General features: G+C 38.2%; 1 protein-coding gene across 1 annotated transcript in view; it reads left to right on the top strand.

Moving 5' to 3' along the window:
* The first annotated feature begins 2 nt into the window (after positions 1–2).
* ZSWIM5 (zinc finger SWIM-type containing 5) overlaps positions 3–18,223 on the top strand; it is a 255,235-nt gene continuing 237,014 nt past the window's right edge. Inside the window, exon 1 of the mRNA XM_036833321.1 lies at positions 3–2,792. Coding sequence (XP_036689216.1) covers positions 2,192–2,792 — 601 coding nt within the window. The 5' untranslated portion in view covers positions 3–2,191. The remainder of the gene's footprint in view (positions 2,793–18,223) is intronic.

Here is an 18,223-nt window from a genome sequence, read left to right as displayed (position 1 = left end):
CATTTAATTAAATGAAATATACAAAAAACAATGTTACATATGTACACACACATAATTTAAAAATGGACTCCAAACTCAGGTTGTACTTGCTCCCAGTGATGCTATATGGAGGTGGTTAAAGTGGACTTCTGATATATTAAGTAATAATTATTAATTCTGAGTGGTGAGTATATGGGCATAGATTGTGCTATTCTTTGTGCTTTTCTATAAAGTTTAATGTCTTCCAAATAAGGAAAAATCACCTAGTTAAATCAAACTTGTAAGAATCAAACTTGACTCTTAGTAAATATGTTTAGTAACATTTCTTCATATATCCCAACCTCTATTAACTATATTTTCCAGCAGTTGAGTAAATCAGAGTAACGTATTCATTGATTCAGAAAGCAAATGTTTCTTGAGCATCTTCCGTATGAATGCATTATGGTGAGTGTTGGGACAGGCCTTTATATAGAAATATTTTCTGCCCTTACATAGCTCATAATCTAATCAGAGAAAAAGGCATTAGAGGAATACTCACGCCCCAAATAAACTCTGATAAGTTCTAGGAAAGAAAAGATTGGGTGCCATGAAAGTCTATAATTGTGGTACCGGATTTAAAGGGCAGGAGGGATTATGCTACTTCACAATAATCTATTTAGATATTTACAGATATAAATCCATTAACACATATAAACATATTTATTATCTACTACACTGAATAAGCACTACATTTGAATTACTTCTAATAAATTATATGTATAGGCATTATTACTAGCTCACTTTTACAAATGACTTGAGTCATGATTAGCATCACACAAGTAGCAAGGGTGATTCACACCCAATTCTGACTCCATGGCCTATGCTCTTTAATTCTGACATTACAGCACAAGCAAACTACTTTGGCCCATGTCCATCTCCAGTCATTTACTCCCTTATCCTTATTTTATACTACACTCTAGAACTCGCTCATTTTGAAGGGACAATGCAACTGAAGGAACTCTCAAGACAGTTGTTGGAACATTTTAACGTTTTAGAGATTAGTTTGTCAGCAAATCTGAAATAATAAATTTTCTTGACTGAGCAACATACCGTTGCTTACAACTCAGTTTTGTTTATTGAGGAGTTAGTGGTGAGGTTGCCGTATGTCAGGCAGAGGATAAATTATCGAGAAGAAAATAGACATGATCTTTGCTCTCATGGTGTTTACAGTCGGTTGGTCAGTCAGACATTACACAAATATGTAAAAATATGTGTGCAACTTGTTATAGTTAACATGAAAGTGTAGAAAGACTGAGCCAAGTGAGGAAAACATAAAAGACCTAATTTAGACTGGAGGCAGGGGATCAGAGAACTCTACCAGAAACCACACCGAGAAGTTTTTTTTTCCCCCCCTAGGATGCAAGGTGCTAAAACCCTTCAATATCCACGGAGGCTGCAGCCGCCGTGGCGGTGAGATCTTGGCGCCCCATTGTCCAGTCGGAGGCTGGTGCGGCTTTGCCCGGCTCCGGAGGGGACCGCCAACTTTATTCTACATTGCTGTGGTGTGAGGAGAGTTTTCATCACTGGAACTTTCCGATTTTTTCCTAGTGTCTTCCTAGCGTCTTTCTGCCAGATCTTTCGCTCCGCTGTGACCGTCGCGCGTCTGGTCAGTCTACAGAGGACCCCGATTTTGAGTTTTCTCTCTTCCTCCGCTCCGCAAACCTAGCACTTCGCGGCGGCTCCTCGCGTGGCTCGCGCCTGGCCATTGCACTTGGCCGCACAGTCCACTCCTCTCCCTCCAGGCGGCAGGTGGGTTGGAGGTGAGCGAGCTGGTGAGGGTCCGGCGCTCCTCGCCCTTGGCTGGCCTCTAGGTGGAGGTCGGCCCGGGGCGAGCGCTCGGTGCGCGTTCTGGGCCGTCTGCGCCTGGCGCGCGCCGCCGGCCCGCGCTCGCTTCCGTCCCTCCTCGCGCTCGCGGCGGCCCGGACGGCGCGCGCCGCCTCTCTTCCTCAGTCCGCCCCCGTCGGCCCTCGCGGCGCGCGCACCGGACCGGCCTAGGCTCCACACTCAGGCCGGCAGGCTCGCGGGTTTGCTCGCCCCGCCCCCCCCCCCCCCTCGGCGCCGCAGCTGGGCGCTTGCGCGGGGCGCGTGGCCGTGGCCAGGGTCTCCGCCGCAGCCGGTGCAGTCGCCGCTGCCGCCGCTGCCTCCGCCTCAGTCAGTCAGTCAGTCCCCAGCAATGGCGGAAGGAGGTGAGCGAGAGGAGCTGCTCTCGCCACCGCCGGTCTCTCCGGCCAAGCGCCTGTGCTCGTGGCCCAGTCCGCAGGCTCACCACCCTCGCGGTTCGCCCGGGGCGGCCGGCGGCGGGGTGGGGGGCGTCGGCGGCAGCTGCCTGCCCCTGGGGGCCCGTCCCCACCTGCAGCCCGAGTCCTTGCTGGACTGTGCCGCCAAGACCGTTGCGGAAAAGTGGGCGTACGAGCGGGTGGAGGAGCGCTTCGAGCGGATCCCGGAGCCCGTGCAGCGCCGCATCGTCTACTGGTCCTTTCCGCGGAATGAGCGGGAGATCTGCATGTACTCCAGCTTCCAGTACCGCGGCGGCCCTGGCGCCGGCTCGGCTGGAGGCGCCGCTGGGGCTTCGCCGGCCGAGGAGGGGCCGCCGCCACCCCCCGGGGCCGCCGCTCCGGCCGGCTCCGCCCCCGGGGCAGCCGCGGCGGGGGCGTCCCCCGGACTGGGCTCAGGGGCAGGAGCCGCCGGCGGCGGCGGTGGTGGCGAGGGGCTCCCATTCCGCCGGGGCATCCGTCTGCTGGACAGCGGCTCCGTGGAGAATGTGCTGCAAGTCGGTAGGTGCTCGCTTGACTCCTCTCTTGTCCCCGGCTTCCTCTTCCGCAGGTGCCTTCTCTTTGCACAAGCCCTGCGCCAAGACCCCGGCTTTCTGCCCAACTCCTGTTCTCCCGTGAAAGGACAAACTAGTCACATAAAAAACTTTTCTTAACGTGTCGTTCAGGTCCACTGCTGCTCTTTCCTCCACCAGCCCTGTACCCGCTTTTCTTTTTGTTTGAAGAGCGAATAGATCTCTTTTTTACTCTTCGTTCTACACCCCAGGCCAAGGCAAGAAGGATGGGGAGATTTGGCTTTCTGGATGTAATAATTTATGAAATGCGTTCTTCTAATTTAAGTTCAGGGAGGAGAGAATTGTTAGTGAATCTGGAGCAAGCGGTCTTACAGGGAACGTTTGAGGGACAGGCTGTCAAAGGCAATCTAGTCTTCGCAGATTGAAGCTGGGTATAATTAACTTTAAAAATGGAAAAAATCAACAAACTACTGTGCATTTCAGACAATTTTAATTACCTGCTTTAATATTTTCCCCCCTGGACCAGTGATACTTGGGAATCTAGGCTGTGGACTTAACAATAACCGAAGATGGAAATGTGACAGCTTCTCTTTTCCACACTCCCACCCAAGGAAAAAAAAGGCACAATCTGGAGTGGGGGTGGGGTCTATCTTCCTTGTCAGACTGGGGTAAATCAAAAGCTGGTCACATTGGGTTTTTCAAATGCTTTTCATTTAACAAGTCTTCATATTTGCTTTTGTTTTATCTTTTTGTTTGTGGGAAAATGAAAAGGATTTCTTTCTCTTGTACTCCTCCAGAGCTTCTAGTCAGTTTGTTCATCTTATTAAATATATAAATACAGTAGTCCTGATTTGTGGAATGGTTAGGAAGAAAGGGGAAAAAATGACATTGTTTAACATAGACTTGCTATGTGGGAAATTAAAACACTGATTTTTTTTTTCTATTTGAACTGTTATAGCATTTTGGAAGTGCACCTTATAATCTTTATGCATTTTGTTGTACAGTATATGCTCATATTTATTGAAAAAAATATTGATTTTTGAAAGGAGTTGGAGGGAGGTTGTTTTTAGAATTAAACAAGCACAGGAACACACTTACACAGGAACCCTAGACATCTAGCTGTCTTCTCCCCAGGTAAAACTGACATATTTGAAATTTTCTTTTCATTTTAAGAGTAGTACATTGTGGTGTTTCATATAAGGTAGTCTACTTCTGTTCATTGAGAGTCACTGAACCCTGTGTTTCTTTTTAAAACAACATACGCCACAGTTTGTTTTGCAAATGTGAAGTGTAAATTTATCTAAATTTATCCTGTGTCAGAATATAGTGACAGTGGATTGAGAAAGTTTTGTTTATTTGAGGCTAGTCCATTGTGTGTTTGTGTGTATTTTTGAAATAATTAATTGAATAATCAGATAATTAAGGTGTACAGCTTTAATACTGAAAACATGAAAATGAATATAGGCATTTCTTTATTCGTCTGTAGACCTTATTCTTTGTATGAGTTTCTGTCAGTTAACTTTTAAGATTCTTGTTTAAAATATTTTGAATTGAAAAGTGTCAATTTACGTGGTCATTTTCTAGTAAGAAATATTGGGTTTGAAAGAATTTTCAAACTTTGAGGGGGCAGATGAGAGAGAGGAAGAGTTTTAAAGAGGTATATATTTTGAAAGTGACTATAATGTCAAGTTACAAATGAAATCAGATTTTGTGGGTGATCCAGGTCATGTTTAAATCAGATTTTTTTTTTATAATAAGATAGTTGGCATGCTTATTAGGGTGATGAGCTCTTGTATGATAGTTTTAGGGACTGGAGAAAGGACATATTTAAGCATATTTTCTGATTCTTACTTTGGATTTCATAGATGAAGGTAGGAGAATGAATTAATCACTTTTAAGTAATGCTATTTGAGAACCATGAGCTGTGTAATCTTTATTTTTCTGACTTTAATTTATGCTAGTAAGTGTGGAAGAGAAGGATATTCCATTCTCTAGCATTCTGCGTTCTGTATCTTGGCATGAACCATCTTTTAATATGTAAAGTGAGAAACCCATCCCTCATCTCTTAAACCTAAAATGCGAGTATGTGACTTAATCTAGATGATAGGTTTTATAAAAGTATTGCCAAGAGATGAGTGAAAAAGTGATTTGTATGTAGCAAGATGGTAGTGATGTTCTTCACGTTATAACTTCACTTCAAACTCAATATAATTACTCAGTGGTATTATTAAAAATTCTACATATTTCCTTACTGTGTCCAAGCCATAGTTGTAACCTCAGAATTGGGAAGTTACTAAAGGCTGATACTTTTAGGAAGGAAGGGATGTTAGGGTATTTCTATAACAACATCTTTTAAAGAAAAGATTCATAAGGGGATTTAAATGAGGAAAACAAGAATACCTTAAAATAAATAAATAAATTAAAAAATAAAACAGCACAACAGAATAAAAAATTGGAAGGAAAAAAAATTAGACAACAACAAAAACTTGTACAAAGTGCAGGTATATTAAATTCGGTAACTTCTGATTACTTTCCACGTGGAATCTGTTAATAGGGAGTCATGGACTGGTTGAAAAGCAAATGCTCTGTAGAAAACATCAGATTTTGTGTCAGAACTAAAACTTTCCCAGCTTGATGTAAGCAAATGGGAGGACTAGGTTGTTATGCTCAAAGGATACATTTCTTTTCCATGACAGTACTGAATCAGAAGTACTGTTCCTTTTAAAAGGGGAAAATTGTAAATTAGTGTTTTCATGGACGTCTGTAAGTTTGAAGCTCTGTGAATAGACTTTTCTGATCTCTCAGTATTATGACGGTAATAGAGTTCAGGTGTTTTAAGCATCTGCATTTTTAACCTGTTTAAGAAGCCCATGGAAATAGTGGTAGTATAAACCTTGGGAAAATACTTACTCAGGAATCTGCAGATGGTATAAGAATGGTACAACTATAATTTACTAATAATTTTAAGATGTTGACCCTTTTTTGCTATCCATCATATTTTAAATGGATTTCTCTGTGTTTGGTAAAATTTAAAGGAGGTTTGTGTCTTCTCAGGGAAATGTGAATTGATTGAGGGAAAAGAAGCATTAACAGTTTTTCTCTTGTATGCAGAAATATTATATTTATTCGAATATTTAGATTTTCAAAAATTGGATAAAGGCATGCAGGGTCCTTCAGTGCTGGTATATCTTAATTATATAAATATCCAGAAATTATCATAGATTCTGACAGTTGAGCCCCATATTTTTAGCCTACATGTTTTCTAATAAACACATAATTTGTATGCGGATAGTCTTCAAGACTAGAGCCACAATGCTAAGTACTACTTTATGTGGAAGAAGTGTAATTGCAAAGTCGATAATAATGAAAAGGTCCATTTCAGGAAGTTACCTATAGCTTAAAAGTTAACTAGTAAGTTTATAATTATGAGCATGTATATATTATCAATAAACATCTATGAAATTTTTCTATAGTACAAACTTTTGTGAAATGCAGCAGTAACAAGTATTACAGATGTTGATTTTTATATGTAATTTGTTTTTAATCTCTATTATTTAGGGGAACAAAAGATATCCTCATCTAAAAAGCTTTTTAGATGTGTGTAAGTTAGAATGAAAAATCATAATAAAATTTCCATGTGGGGAAAAATGACTTATTTATGTGTGAGATATTCCAGCAGGGAAAGCAGCTGCATACCTTTAAGGGATAAGTGGTAACATTTTTTAGAGTAGAAACTTACCAAGTTTTAAAATCACATTGCTCTTTTATTTTTTTTTTGATCAATGAATTCTCTCCTTCCTCCTCCACCACAGTGCCTCACACACACATCTTAATATTTAATACATGTTTGTTAATTTCCAGAATATACAAACAGCTCGTACAGCTTAATATCAAAAAAACAAAAAGCCCAGTCAAAAAATGGGCAGAAGACCTAAATAAACATTTCTCCAAAGAAGACATACAGATGGCCAACAGGCACATGAAAAGATGCTCAATATCGATAATTATTAGAGAAATGCAAATGAAAGCTACAATGAGGTATCACCTCACACCAGTCAGAATGGCCATAGTTAAAAAGTCTACAAATAATAAATGCTGGAGAGACCCTGAAGAGAAAGGGACCCTCTTACACTGTTGGTGGGAATGTAAATTGGTGCAGCCATTATGGAGAACAGTATGGCGGTTCCTTAAAAAACTAAAAATAGAGCTGCCATATGAGCCAGCAATCCCACTCCTAGGTATATAGCCAGAGAGAACTCTAATATGAAAAGATACATGCACCCAATGTCCATAGCAGCACCTTTTACAATAGCCAAGACATGGAAGCAACCTAAATGTCCATTGACAGAGGAATGAATAAAGAAGATGTGGTACATATATACAGTGGAATATTACTCAGCCATAAAAAAGAATGAAATAATGCCATTTGCAGCAACATGGATGGACCTAGAGATTATCATACTAAGTGAAGAAAGTCAGACAGAGAAAGACAAATATCATATGATTTCACTTATATGTGGAATCTGAAAAAATGATACAAATGAACTTATTTACAAAACTGAAATAGACTCACAGACATAGAACACAAACTTACGGTTACCAAAAGGGATAGTGGGGGTGGGGGGGAGAGATAAATTAGGAGTTTGGGGTTAACATATACAGACTACTGTATATAAAGTAGGTAGACAACGAGGACCTCCTGTATAGCACAGGGAACTATATACAATATCTTGTAATAACCTATAATGGAAGAGAATATGAAAAGGAGTATATATATTTGTGTGTATAACTGAATTGCTTTGCTGTACACTTGAAACTAACATAACATTGTAAATTAAGTATACTTTGGTAAAAAAAGTCTGTTGAATAGTGAATGTTTAGAAGTTTAAAAACAGACTTCTCAGTGTTCTAAAACTAAGAGAGAGAGACATGAATTTTTATAATGAGTGCAGTGTTAGAAGACATGGGGAAAACTCCATACTTGCGCATATAATAAGCTGATAACAGTAAGTGGTATGAACATTGCAACAGTGTGTATCTTTTATGTTGACTGTCTGTTTTATGTGAAGAATGGTGATTTATCAGTTTCTTCAAAACTTCAGATGAATTCTTATTGAAAGTGACTTTCTCAAGGAATAGAGCTTTAGATTTTAAAGATAATGAATAAACTAAAGATAGTGGACTTTTAGAGGTTATCTTTATTTTAGGAATTAAAAAAATATATTATTGAAGTGTGAATACAAAGTCTAAATTTTGAAGTGAAAGGGCTGGAAATTTACTTAAGCCTATGTGAAACAATTTCTTTGCTCTTGTTTCAGTAATGGCTATTAAAAATCAAGACATTGAGACTTCCCTGGTGGTCCAGTGACTAAGACTCTGTGTTTCCAATGCAGGGGGCCTGGGTTCGATCCCTGGTCAGGGAACTAGATCCCACATGCCACAACTAGGGATCCCACGTGCCACAACTAAGAAGATCCGCATGCCACAACTAAAAGTCCCGCATGCTGCAACTAAGACCCGGTGCAGCCAGATAAATAAATAAGTAAATAAATAAAATAAATATGTAAAAAAAAAATCAAGACATTAACCGTCAGTATCTTATGGTTGATGGCTATATATATACACACACGTGTTAAAATGTATAGCGCTATACCCCAAAAAGTCACATTTACTGTATTATTTTAGAAAATAATTTTTAAAAATCAAGACATTAATATGTCAGTAAATTAATGTATAAAAGAAATACTGAAAATGCTGTATTAGTTTCCTACGGCTGCTGTAACAAACTGCCACAAACTGGATGGCTTAAAACAACAGAAATTTACTGTCTCACAGTTCTGGAGGCTGGAAGTCTGAAATCAAGGTATCGGCAGGGTCATGCTCCCTCTGAAACCAATAGGGAAGTCCTTCCTTGCCTCTTGCTAGCTTCTGGTGGTTTGCCAGGAGTCTTTGGCATTCCTTGGTATACAACTGCATAACTACAATCTCTGCCTTCTTTGTCACAGGCGTTCTTCCTATGTATCTCTGTCTTCACATGGCCATTTTATAAGGACATGGATTATTGGATTAGGGGCCTACACTGCTCCAGTATGAGCTCATTTTACCTAATTACATGTGCAACGACCCTATTTCAAAAAAAAATGGCACGTTCTGAGGTACTGGGGGTTAGGACTTCAACATACCAATTTTGGAGGACACAATTCAACTCATAACAGCTTCTCATGCTTGTTTTTTGTTGCATAACAGAGTTTCATGTGAATTTTAAACTTTTATGTGTTGGATATGGCTTAAATTAGAAATCACCACATTCACTTTATTAGGTAAGCATTATTTCAATTTAATTGATTCAATTTGCATGATTGATTGTTTAATATTTTTAATACATGTGGGACTTTTTTGACAAATAAGTGGTCATTTAAAGGTTAAACCTGTCATCCTTCTTTATAAAAAATGATGACTGTGCAATATAGCACTCAGAGTATACATGCATGGATGAACAAATTACTGTGGGATTTTTTTCTTGCATACCATTTATAACTCGTGTATAGAAATAGGTAACCCTCAGTTGTCCAGAGCCTCTTCAGCATCTCCTCCTTCAGTCAGATCACCAGTGGCTTGAGTGTTGTGCCAGTTCTGCATAATCCACTGTACAAGAAGGTATGGGATCTCACTGATAGCTTAAGGGCATAGAGATCGCAGTGCTTGAAGCTTATCATGGAGAAACAGGAGGACAAGCTGGAGATGTTGTACAAGCTCATCCTGGTGGAAAACAAGAGCCTAAGCTGGGGGGCACCTTGTATGGACTTTCTCTGTCATACGTACAAGGAAGTTCGGCAGCTACTGAGCTAGAGCAAGTGGGTAAACAGAATAGGGTCCTAGGCCAGCTTCCAGAAAGCATCTCAGGAGAGCAGAGAAATCTGGACAGTTGCATATCTTACAAGTCATGTAAGCTGACCTCAGTCTCTTTGCTGGGAGGGGGAAGTTTAAGGAGATACTTTCTTTTCTGAGCTGAAATATCCTACCAGTCTGTCATGTCCTACTGATGGAAGGTGCCCCTAATCCCGTCACTTTATCTTGCTTTTCCTATGGTAATGCATGTAGTTTCTCAGTTCACTTTATGTGATTTGGTATTGGGGAATTTGGAGGCACCCAGACCCTGGCAATTTTATGTGTCCCTTTGGACCAGCCTTCAAGAAGAGAGGGGCAGGCAGGAAGGAGTGGGGATCCCAGGATTACTACAGGGGGAGGGGCTGTTAATTTAGCTCTCTGTTAGCAACAACTTCCTATATTAGGGATAAAACGTACACATGCACAAGAGCTGGGGTATAGACCATAGGTGGTGGAGAGAAAAATGATCAGTCCTTCTTGGGCCTGGAAGTCAGCAACATCAGAGTGGTTGATTAGCTTTCCCTCTCTGCTTCCACTCTTCTTTCTCTCTCCTGCAATGATTGGTGATCACCCCATGGATAGAGATACATTGTCAGAGATGAATAAGTCTAGGAACTGAGTTACAAAATAAATTAAGATCTGGGAGAGATACCAGCCTTCTTTCCAGCTGGAGAGGCCCCAACACTGAATGGTTCTGTAGGGAATCTGATCATTAATTTGCAATACCTCACAGAGCCAGCCCATTTCCCACTCTGAGCTCCTACTGGAAACACTGCTTCTCCAAGCTGGGGGTTCTTGAGGAGAGAGGCAGAGGTGCCTGGAGCAGGTCTCTCCTGCCTGGACACCACTTGGGCTTTAGTATTGACAGAGTGGCTGACAGTTATCTTCCAACCCGAACTGGCTGGGACAGGACAAGGGCTAGCCTTGATGGTGGCCAGGCTCACCTGCTCCCAGCCTGGGATGCCCCTGCTCTGGACCTCTTATTTCTCTTTATTGGTTTATTTTTCAATGCATCTTAAATTTGTAAAGAAATAAAATAAATATATATAAAAAAAAGAAATAGGTAACCCTGAAAGCATATGAACCATGTCTTAACCTTTTTCCAAACCCCAAGTTAATATGGTTCGGAATTGTGTTTGATATTAGAAATAGACTGCAGTCCATTCCAGATTACTTTTATGTGAATTTTCTACCTTGTGGTTTATTTATAGGCTTATTTCTTCCCTCATATAGGCAGCATGCTTCTTGGCCACTTTTAGCCTGTCATGGAGCTGGTATGCCAAGGAAATCACACTCATTTTAACATTAGCTTTAGCATTATATTATCATATGCTAAATTACTCTGATACTTTTCATAATCACATGTAGCCAACTCTGATTAATTTTAGGTTCTCAGTATTGAGAAAAATTGTCCTCCCGCTTAGAATGTATAATGTGATATGCCATAAATTGGTACTCAGTACATGCTTATTGAATGAATGAGTAAACTGTTGTATAATTTAAAGAATATTTATGTAGTATGGAAATCTCTCGTCCTTGATTTATATGTAACTGGAGCCTAGGAGATATACTAGCAAGATATATAAATAAAATAAAGATGTAATTTCTGCATTGTTTTGATTTTTGAAACATTATATAGATTAAAAAATACCACTGAAAGTTATTATTAACTAGTTCTTGATTCATTCATTGAACATTTAGCCACTTGTTTTGTGTAAAGCTCAGTAAATAATTGTTTACTTATTTTGGGTGGAAATCATTCCAAAATACTTTGTATTTCCCTACCTTAGAATACAAACCCAAGTTGGGCACTAAAGCCTATGCTTCTAGAACTGCATTATGTTGCCATCTTTATGTAGGTGGGAAGTTGTAAACTGAGTGGGTACTTGACCCTAAGAAATTCTCTGAAACCTGCTTTTGAAAAGCTTTTTTGGTCATTTGCTTCTTTCTCATTATAATGGAGTGATGAATGTGGTAAGCAAGGCAGTATAATATAGTTACCGTCTTTAAAAATACATTGTTGAATCAAAAGATGAAGTACCCTCTCCCTGGTGGTTTTCTTACCTTAAGAACAGTTGTTTTTATATTTATTTAGTCTTTAAGGAAATGCAAATTAAAACCTAAGGAAATACTATACACACACTAGAATGTGTAAAATAAAAGACTGACACTACCAAGTACTGACAAGGATGTGGAGCAACTAGAACTCTCTTACATTGCTGGTGGGAATGCAAAATGATACAGCCACTTTGGAAAACAGTTCCTTTCTTTTTTTAAAAAATTTATTTATTTTATTATTTTATTTTTTGGCTGCGTTGGGTCTTCGTTGCTGCGCGCGGGCTTTTCTCTGGTTGCAGCGAGCAGGGGCTACTCTTCGTTGCAGTGCGCGGGCTTCTCATTGCGGTGGCTTCTCTTGTTGCGGAGCACCGGCTCTAGGCGCGTGGGCTTCAGTAGTTGTGGCTCACAGGCTCTAGAGTGCAGGCTCAGTAGTTGTGGCGCAAGGGCTTAGTTACTCCGTGGCATGTGGGATCTTCCCAGAGCAGGGATCGAACCCGTGTCCCCTGCATTGGCAGGCGGATTCTTAACCACTGCACCACCAGGGAATTCCCAGAAAACAGTTTCTTATAAAATTAATCATACACTTAGTCATAAGATTCAGCAACCTATTCCTAGGTATCTACTTTAAAGAAATGAAAACATATGTTCATATAAAGATTTGTACTTGAATATTCAGAACAGCTTTATTCAGAATAGCCCTAAACTGGAAACAACCCATATGTCTATGAAATGGGTGAATAGATAAAGAAATTGTTGTATATGCATATAGTGGAATACTGTTCAGCAATAAAAAAGAACAAACTGATGGCCTAAAACATGGATGATTCTTAAAAGCATTATCCTAAATAAAAGAAGACAGACCAAAAAGAGAACATACAATACAATTCCATATACATGAAATTTTAGAAAGCCTTAAGCTGTAGTGACAGAAAGTAAATCAGTGGTTGCTAGGGGAGAGGGAAGTGGGGCATGAGGAAACTTTTTTGGGTAATGGAAATGTTCTATGTTGTGATTATGGTAGTGGTTACATGGCTGTATTCATTTGTCAAAACTTAATTGTATACTTAAAATTGGTATATTTTATTGAACGTAAATTATGCCTCAAAAATTGATTTTAAAGGAAAGAGTGGTGGGTTCCAGTCTTGGTTTCACATTAAAATCACCTGGGGAGATTTAAAAAAAAATAGTGCCAAGGACTCACCCCGAATTAATTAAATAAGAATCTGTTGAGAATGAGGACTGAACTTCAGAATTTTTAAAAAGTTCCTAGGTTGTTTTATGTGCAGCCAAGGTTTGAAAACACTGTTCTAGAAAAATGATCACCTTTATTAGTGTTGTCAGTGTTTTTAAACTTATCATAGGCAGTCAAAACATTATGTAATATTTATTACACAAGTGCTATGGACTACGTCAACTTTCTTTTCTACTTCAGTCTATTTTCTTTTATCTATCTTTAGGTTTATTAATGGATCTCAAGGAAAATTATTCTCTTACTACTTAAAATGTGTGTCTGTGTTTTGGAAAGGTCTTATGCAAAAGTGTATAAATTCTTGCCATCAAAAGACACTTGTATAAATGTAATGCCAACATATAATTTTATTCATGTTTGTTCATTCCTCCATTCATTTATAAAACTTATATTTAACATTTTTAAATATTCTGTGCAAAATAGAATATAAATTCTGTATTTAAGGAGTATACACTTTAGTATAGGATACACATTAAAATAGCACTTAACACAGTGTTCTGTAATGATAGAGGTAGTTACTGTGGAGGCAAAGGGTAGAAAGTGATTAGAGAAATGAGGACAGCTGGATAAATTGCTCTATTTTAATATTCCAATTATAAGAAATTTAAAAATTATGTCTAATATTGCAATATTAGATAGAAAACACTATTTATTGCTTACAAGTTAGACTGACCCTTCATGAAATTCTTTCTATATTGGCATTGCTCTACCCTATAATACTCTAGCCTATAGTTGATTCAAAGGGGTAACATTGGCAGGCAGGAAGATGACAAAAATACTGCTAGATATTCTTTTTTTTTTTTCAGAATAAATTTTATAGATTTCTGTCTTTACAATAGCTTTGTTATATCTTCATAGGATCCTTTTTTTCTTTTTTAAAAAAATTGTTGCTTTTTAAAGGTACAAATATATGATAGAGCTAATCAGTAAAATAGATTTTGGTCCATCCATCCATTCATTATCTTGCATTCTGTAAGCAACAGGAGAATGTATTATGCCTTTGAAAGCCTTTGGAGATAATTACATTTTTTCCCTATTCATTCATGGTTTTATTGAATGGAAGCCTGCCACATTAATACATTCAGTAAAAGTCAGCCTGTTTTTATTTTGCTTAAATCTATCAACACCTGGTAAACTGACATGACTGTCAAGCATCACCAACATACATTGATGTTAGTGGTATAAAATCCTTCCCCGTGTTATGGTTCTTGTGAAAAAATACTTTTGCTAATCTTTTCTCTCACTCAATATTATATTATTATTTTTATTTTTAATTAAAGTATAGGTGATTTAGAATTTTATAGTTTCAGGTGTACAACAGAGTGATTCAGTTTTTTATAGATTATACTCAATATTATTGTACTCTTTACTGTCGTGTATATTTGCATTTATCTACTATATATTATATTATCATATATATTATATAATATGACATATGATATATATGTGATTATATTATATATTATCATATATATGCAGGGACTATGCAGCAGATAGCCTCAGAATTCTGGCTCCTCACTATGTCTCAGTTTCCTCAACTATAAATGGACCAGAATGATGGTCCATTTGTTTTATACTCAAAAGGAATTGTTTTGAGTATAAATCAATTAATATGTTAAGTATTTAGAACAGGGCCTAGCACTTATCAGGTATTACGTAAATATTCATTCACTATTATTCTTGTATCAGAATTGTTGAGAGTATTCCATATTTGTTACCTTTCCTTCTTTAACCTTCTCGCCACCTCTGAAGCCTTTTCAATCTGACTTCTGCTTTCGCTCACTATATTAAAATTGATCTCTTAAAGGTCACCAATGACCTCATGATTGCCAGACACGGTATCCTTTTTGCAGTCCTCATCCGTCATGACCTCTGTATAGCATTCTCTGTAGTCTTCTGAACTTTCCTGTTGAAATGTTTCTTCCTAGATTTTTGTTTTACTTCACCATTCTGGTTTTCCTTCTACCTTCCTTCTTTATTCTCTTACCCCACAAAAGTAGGATTACCTTCTTGCCCCAAGTTTTCTAATTAAGCAATCTTATTTATTTCTATAGCTTCAATAACTATTTTAAGAACATAAGTTAGTATATAATGTAATGGTTTCAAATTTGTTTCAAGCAACTCTACTTATTTTCAATTGAAATCTTACATGATATTCCAGTTTTTGCAGCAGAAAAATTTGAGATGTTTTGGGAATTGGGATGGGGCCCAAAACTCAGGCAGCTTGGCCAGCTTCTTCCCTTTGATCCCTGACGCACTTCCAAATAATCTTAATCTTGGGATTTGTAGTCTGGAGATCTGCCTGAGATTTCTCATCTGTACAAGTGTTAGGATTTTTGTGAGATTCTAAAGAAACTAATATACATGAAAGTACTTTATAAATGTCACTGTGCAAATACTATGACTGTTAAGTGTACATCGTTGTTTCTCCCTCTTGAATTCAAGATCAGCATGTATATTTGCTTGCTAGATATTTCTAAATGGATACCCTAATAGCCACTCAAAATGAATATGTCTGATAAGGGATTAATGTTCAGAATATGTAAAGAACTCCTACAACTCAACAACAAAAAGCAAACAACCTGATTAAAAAATGGTCAAAGGACTTGAATAAACACTTCTACAAAGAAGATATGCAAATGGCCAATAAGCACGTGAAAAGATGCTCAACATCACTCACTAATCATTAGGAAAATGCAAAAAACCACAGTGGGACATCACTTCATATCCATTAGGATGTCTGTTATAAAGAAAAAAAAAACCAGAAAATACCAAGTGTTGGTAAGGATATGGAGAAATTGGAACCCTTGTGCATCACTAATGGGAATATAAAATGGTGCAGCTTCTGTGGAAAATGTTATGGTAGTTCCTCAGAAAACTAAACATAAAATTACTGGATTCAGCAATTCTGCTTCTGGGTCTGTGGCCAAAAGACTTGAAAGCAGGAACTCGAACAGGCATTTGTACACCCACATTATAGCAGCAGTAGTCACAATTGCCAAAAGGCACAAGCAACCCAAGTGTCCAACGACAGATGAATGGATAGACAAAATTTAGTATATACATACAATTTACTATTATTCAGCCTTAAAAAGGAAGGAAATTCTGATACATGGTACAACATGGATGAACCTTGAGGACATTACGCTAAGTGAAGTAAGCCAGACACAAAAGGTCAAAAATTGTATGATTCCACTTATATGAGCTACCTAAAATAGGCAAATTCATAAGAGACAGAAAGTAAAATAGAGGTTACTAGAGGCTGGGGGGAGAGGGGAATGGAAAGTTATTATTTAAGGGGTAAACAGAGTTTTATTATGGGATAATGAAAAAGTTCTAGGGACTTCCCTGGTGGTGCAGTGGTTAAGAATCCGCCTGCCAATGCAGGGGACACAGGTTTGATTCCTGGTCTGGGAAGATCCTACATGCTGCGGAGCAACTAAGCCCATGTGCCAAAACTACTGAGCCTGTGTTCTAGAGCCCGCAAGCCACAACTACTGAGCCTGCGTGCCACAACTACTGAAGCCCGCGCACCTAGAGCCCGTGCTTCGCAACAAGAGGAGACACCGCAGTGAGGAGTCCGCACACTGCAACGAAGAGTAGCCCCTGCTCGCTGCAGCTAGAGAAAGCCCGCGCGCAGCAACGAAGACCCAACGCAGCCAAAAATAAATAAAATAAAATAAATAAATTTATAAAAAAAAGAAAAAGTTCTAGAGATGGATAATGGTGATGGTTGCACAGCAGTGTGAATGTACTTAATGTTACTGAACTGTATGCTTAAAATGGGTAAAGAGTACATCTTATTTATATTTTACCACAAGAAAAAAAGTTTTAAAAAAGGCTACATGTCATATGATTCAGTTTATATGAAATGTCCAGAATAGGCAAATCCTAAAGACAGAAAGTAGATTCGTGGTTTTCAGGACCTGGCGGTAGGGAAAGTAATTGCTGATGGGTATGGGGTTTCTTTTTTGGGTGATGAAATGTTCTAATATTAGATAATGGTGATGATTGCACAAATCTGTGAATATACTAAATACCACTGAATTGTACACTTTAAAAGAGTGAGTTTTGTGATATATGAATTACATCACAATAAAGCTGTTATTTAAAAAGCAAATATTCCAAATAGGAAAAAAAAAAACTTCAAAGACATTCTTTTTTCTTAGGAAATGAGGTCTAAATTCCTAAGCCTTATTATTAGAGACTGGGGTTCAAATTTCAGTTCTGCTACTTTCTAGCTGTGTAACCTTGGATGACAAGTTACTTAACCCTTCTGTGCCTCAGTTTCTTTATCTCTAAAATGGAGACACAATACCATCTCAGAATGTTTATATCATAGTTAAATGAGATAATGTATTCAAAGTCAACTTGGAATTTCTTACACATTGTAGGGTAGTACTATGAATATTAATTCTCTTTGTTTTAACCTTCCCTGCCTCTTAACAGTCTATACATCTGTTCTTAAAAGTGCCTTTTCCTTATCTACTTAGTTGAAATTAAACCTTCCATTTTAGTCCTATGCATTATTCAGCAATTGTTTATTAAGTACCTATTATGTGTTAAGCTCTTGTCTAGACGCTTGGAGGTATGGCAGTGAATAAAACAGAATTCCCGCTTTCATGGAGCATACATTTTAGTTAGGGGACAGACAGCACTTTCTACTTTTCAGCTTGTGTTATAATTATTTATTATTAAGTACGATTTTCTCTTCCAGTCTGTAAGCACTTCTAGGGCAAGGACTGTATCCTACAATATATTCAGCATCCAGCACAATACCTAGTAGAATTCATAATGGACTTTTAAGAGGTCTTTGTGGAAATGAATTGAAACCATTATCTTTTTAATTTCTATGATTTTCATAATAGTGATTCCCAACACTGCTGCTTTATATTTTACTCACATCACTTGAGGAACTTTGGTAAAATACATTCTGGGGCTCTACCCTTGTAAATTCTAGTTAACTAAAATTGGAATGGGGCTCAGGAATCTGTTTCTTTGACAAGCTCTCCAGGTTTAAATGTTGCTCTATTGATTGATTTATACACTAGCTTTTTCCAAACCAGATTTGGAAATTGTGGGTCAAATTGAAAAAAATGGATAGAGTGGTTATAGGAAAGAGTTATATGAAAAAGTCATTAATCTTAGCAGCACTGCATTTGCTATTAGGAAAACCACTAATATCTATCCTTTGTTCTTTTTACTTATTTATTTATTTATTTGAG

This window comes from Balaenoptera musculus, chromosome 1 (assembly GCF_009873245.2).
Source record: "Balaenoptera musculus isolate JJ_BM4_2016_0621 chromosome 1, mBalMus1.pri.v3, whole genome shotgun sequence".
In the NCBI taxonomy this organism is placed as follows: Eukaryota; Metazoa; Chordata; class Mammalia; order Artiodactyla; family Balaenopteridae; genus Balaenoptera; species Balaenoptera musculus.
The sequence above is the reverse complement of the archived record's forward strand: the minus strand, read 5'-3'. Positions and strand labels throughout refer to the sequence as shown.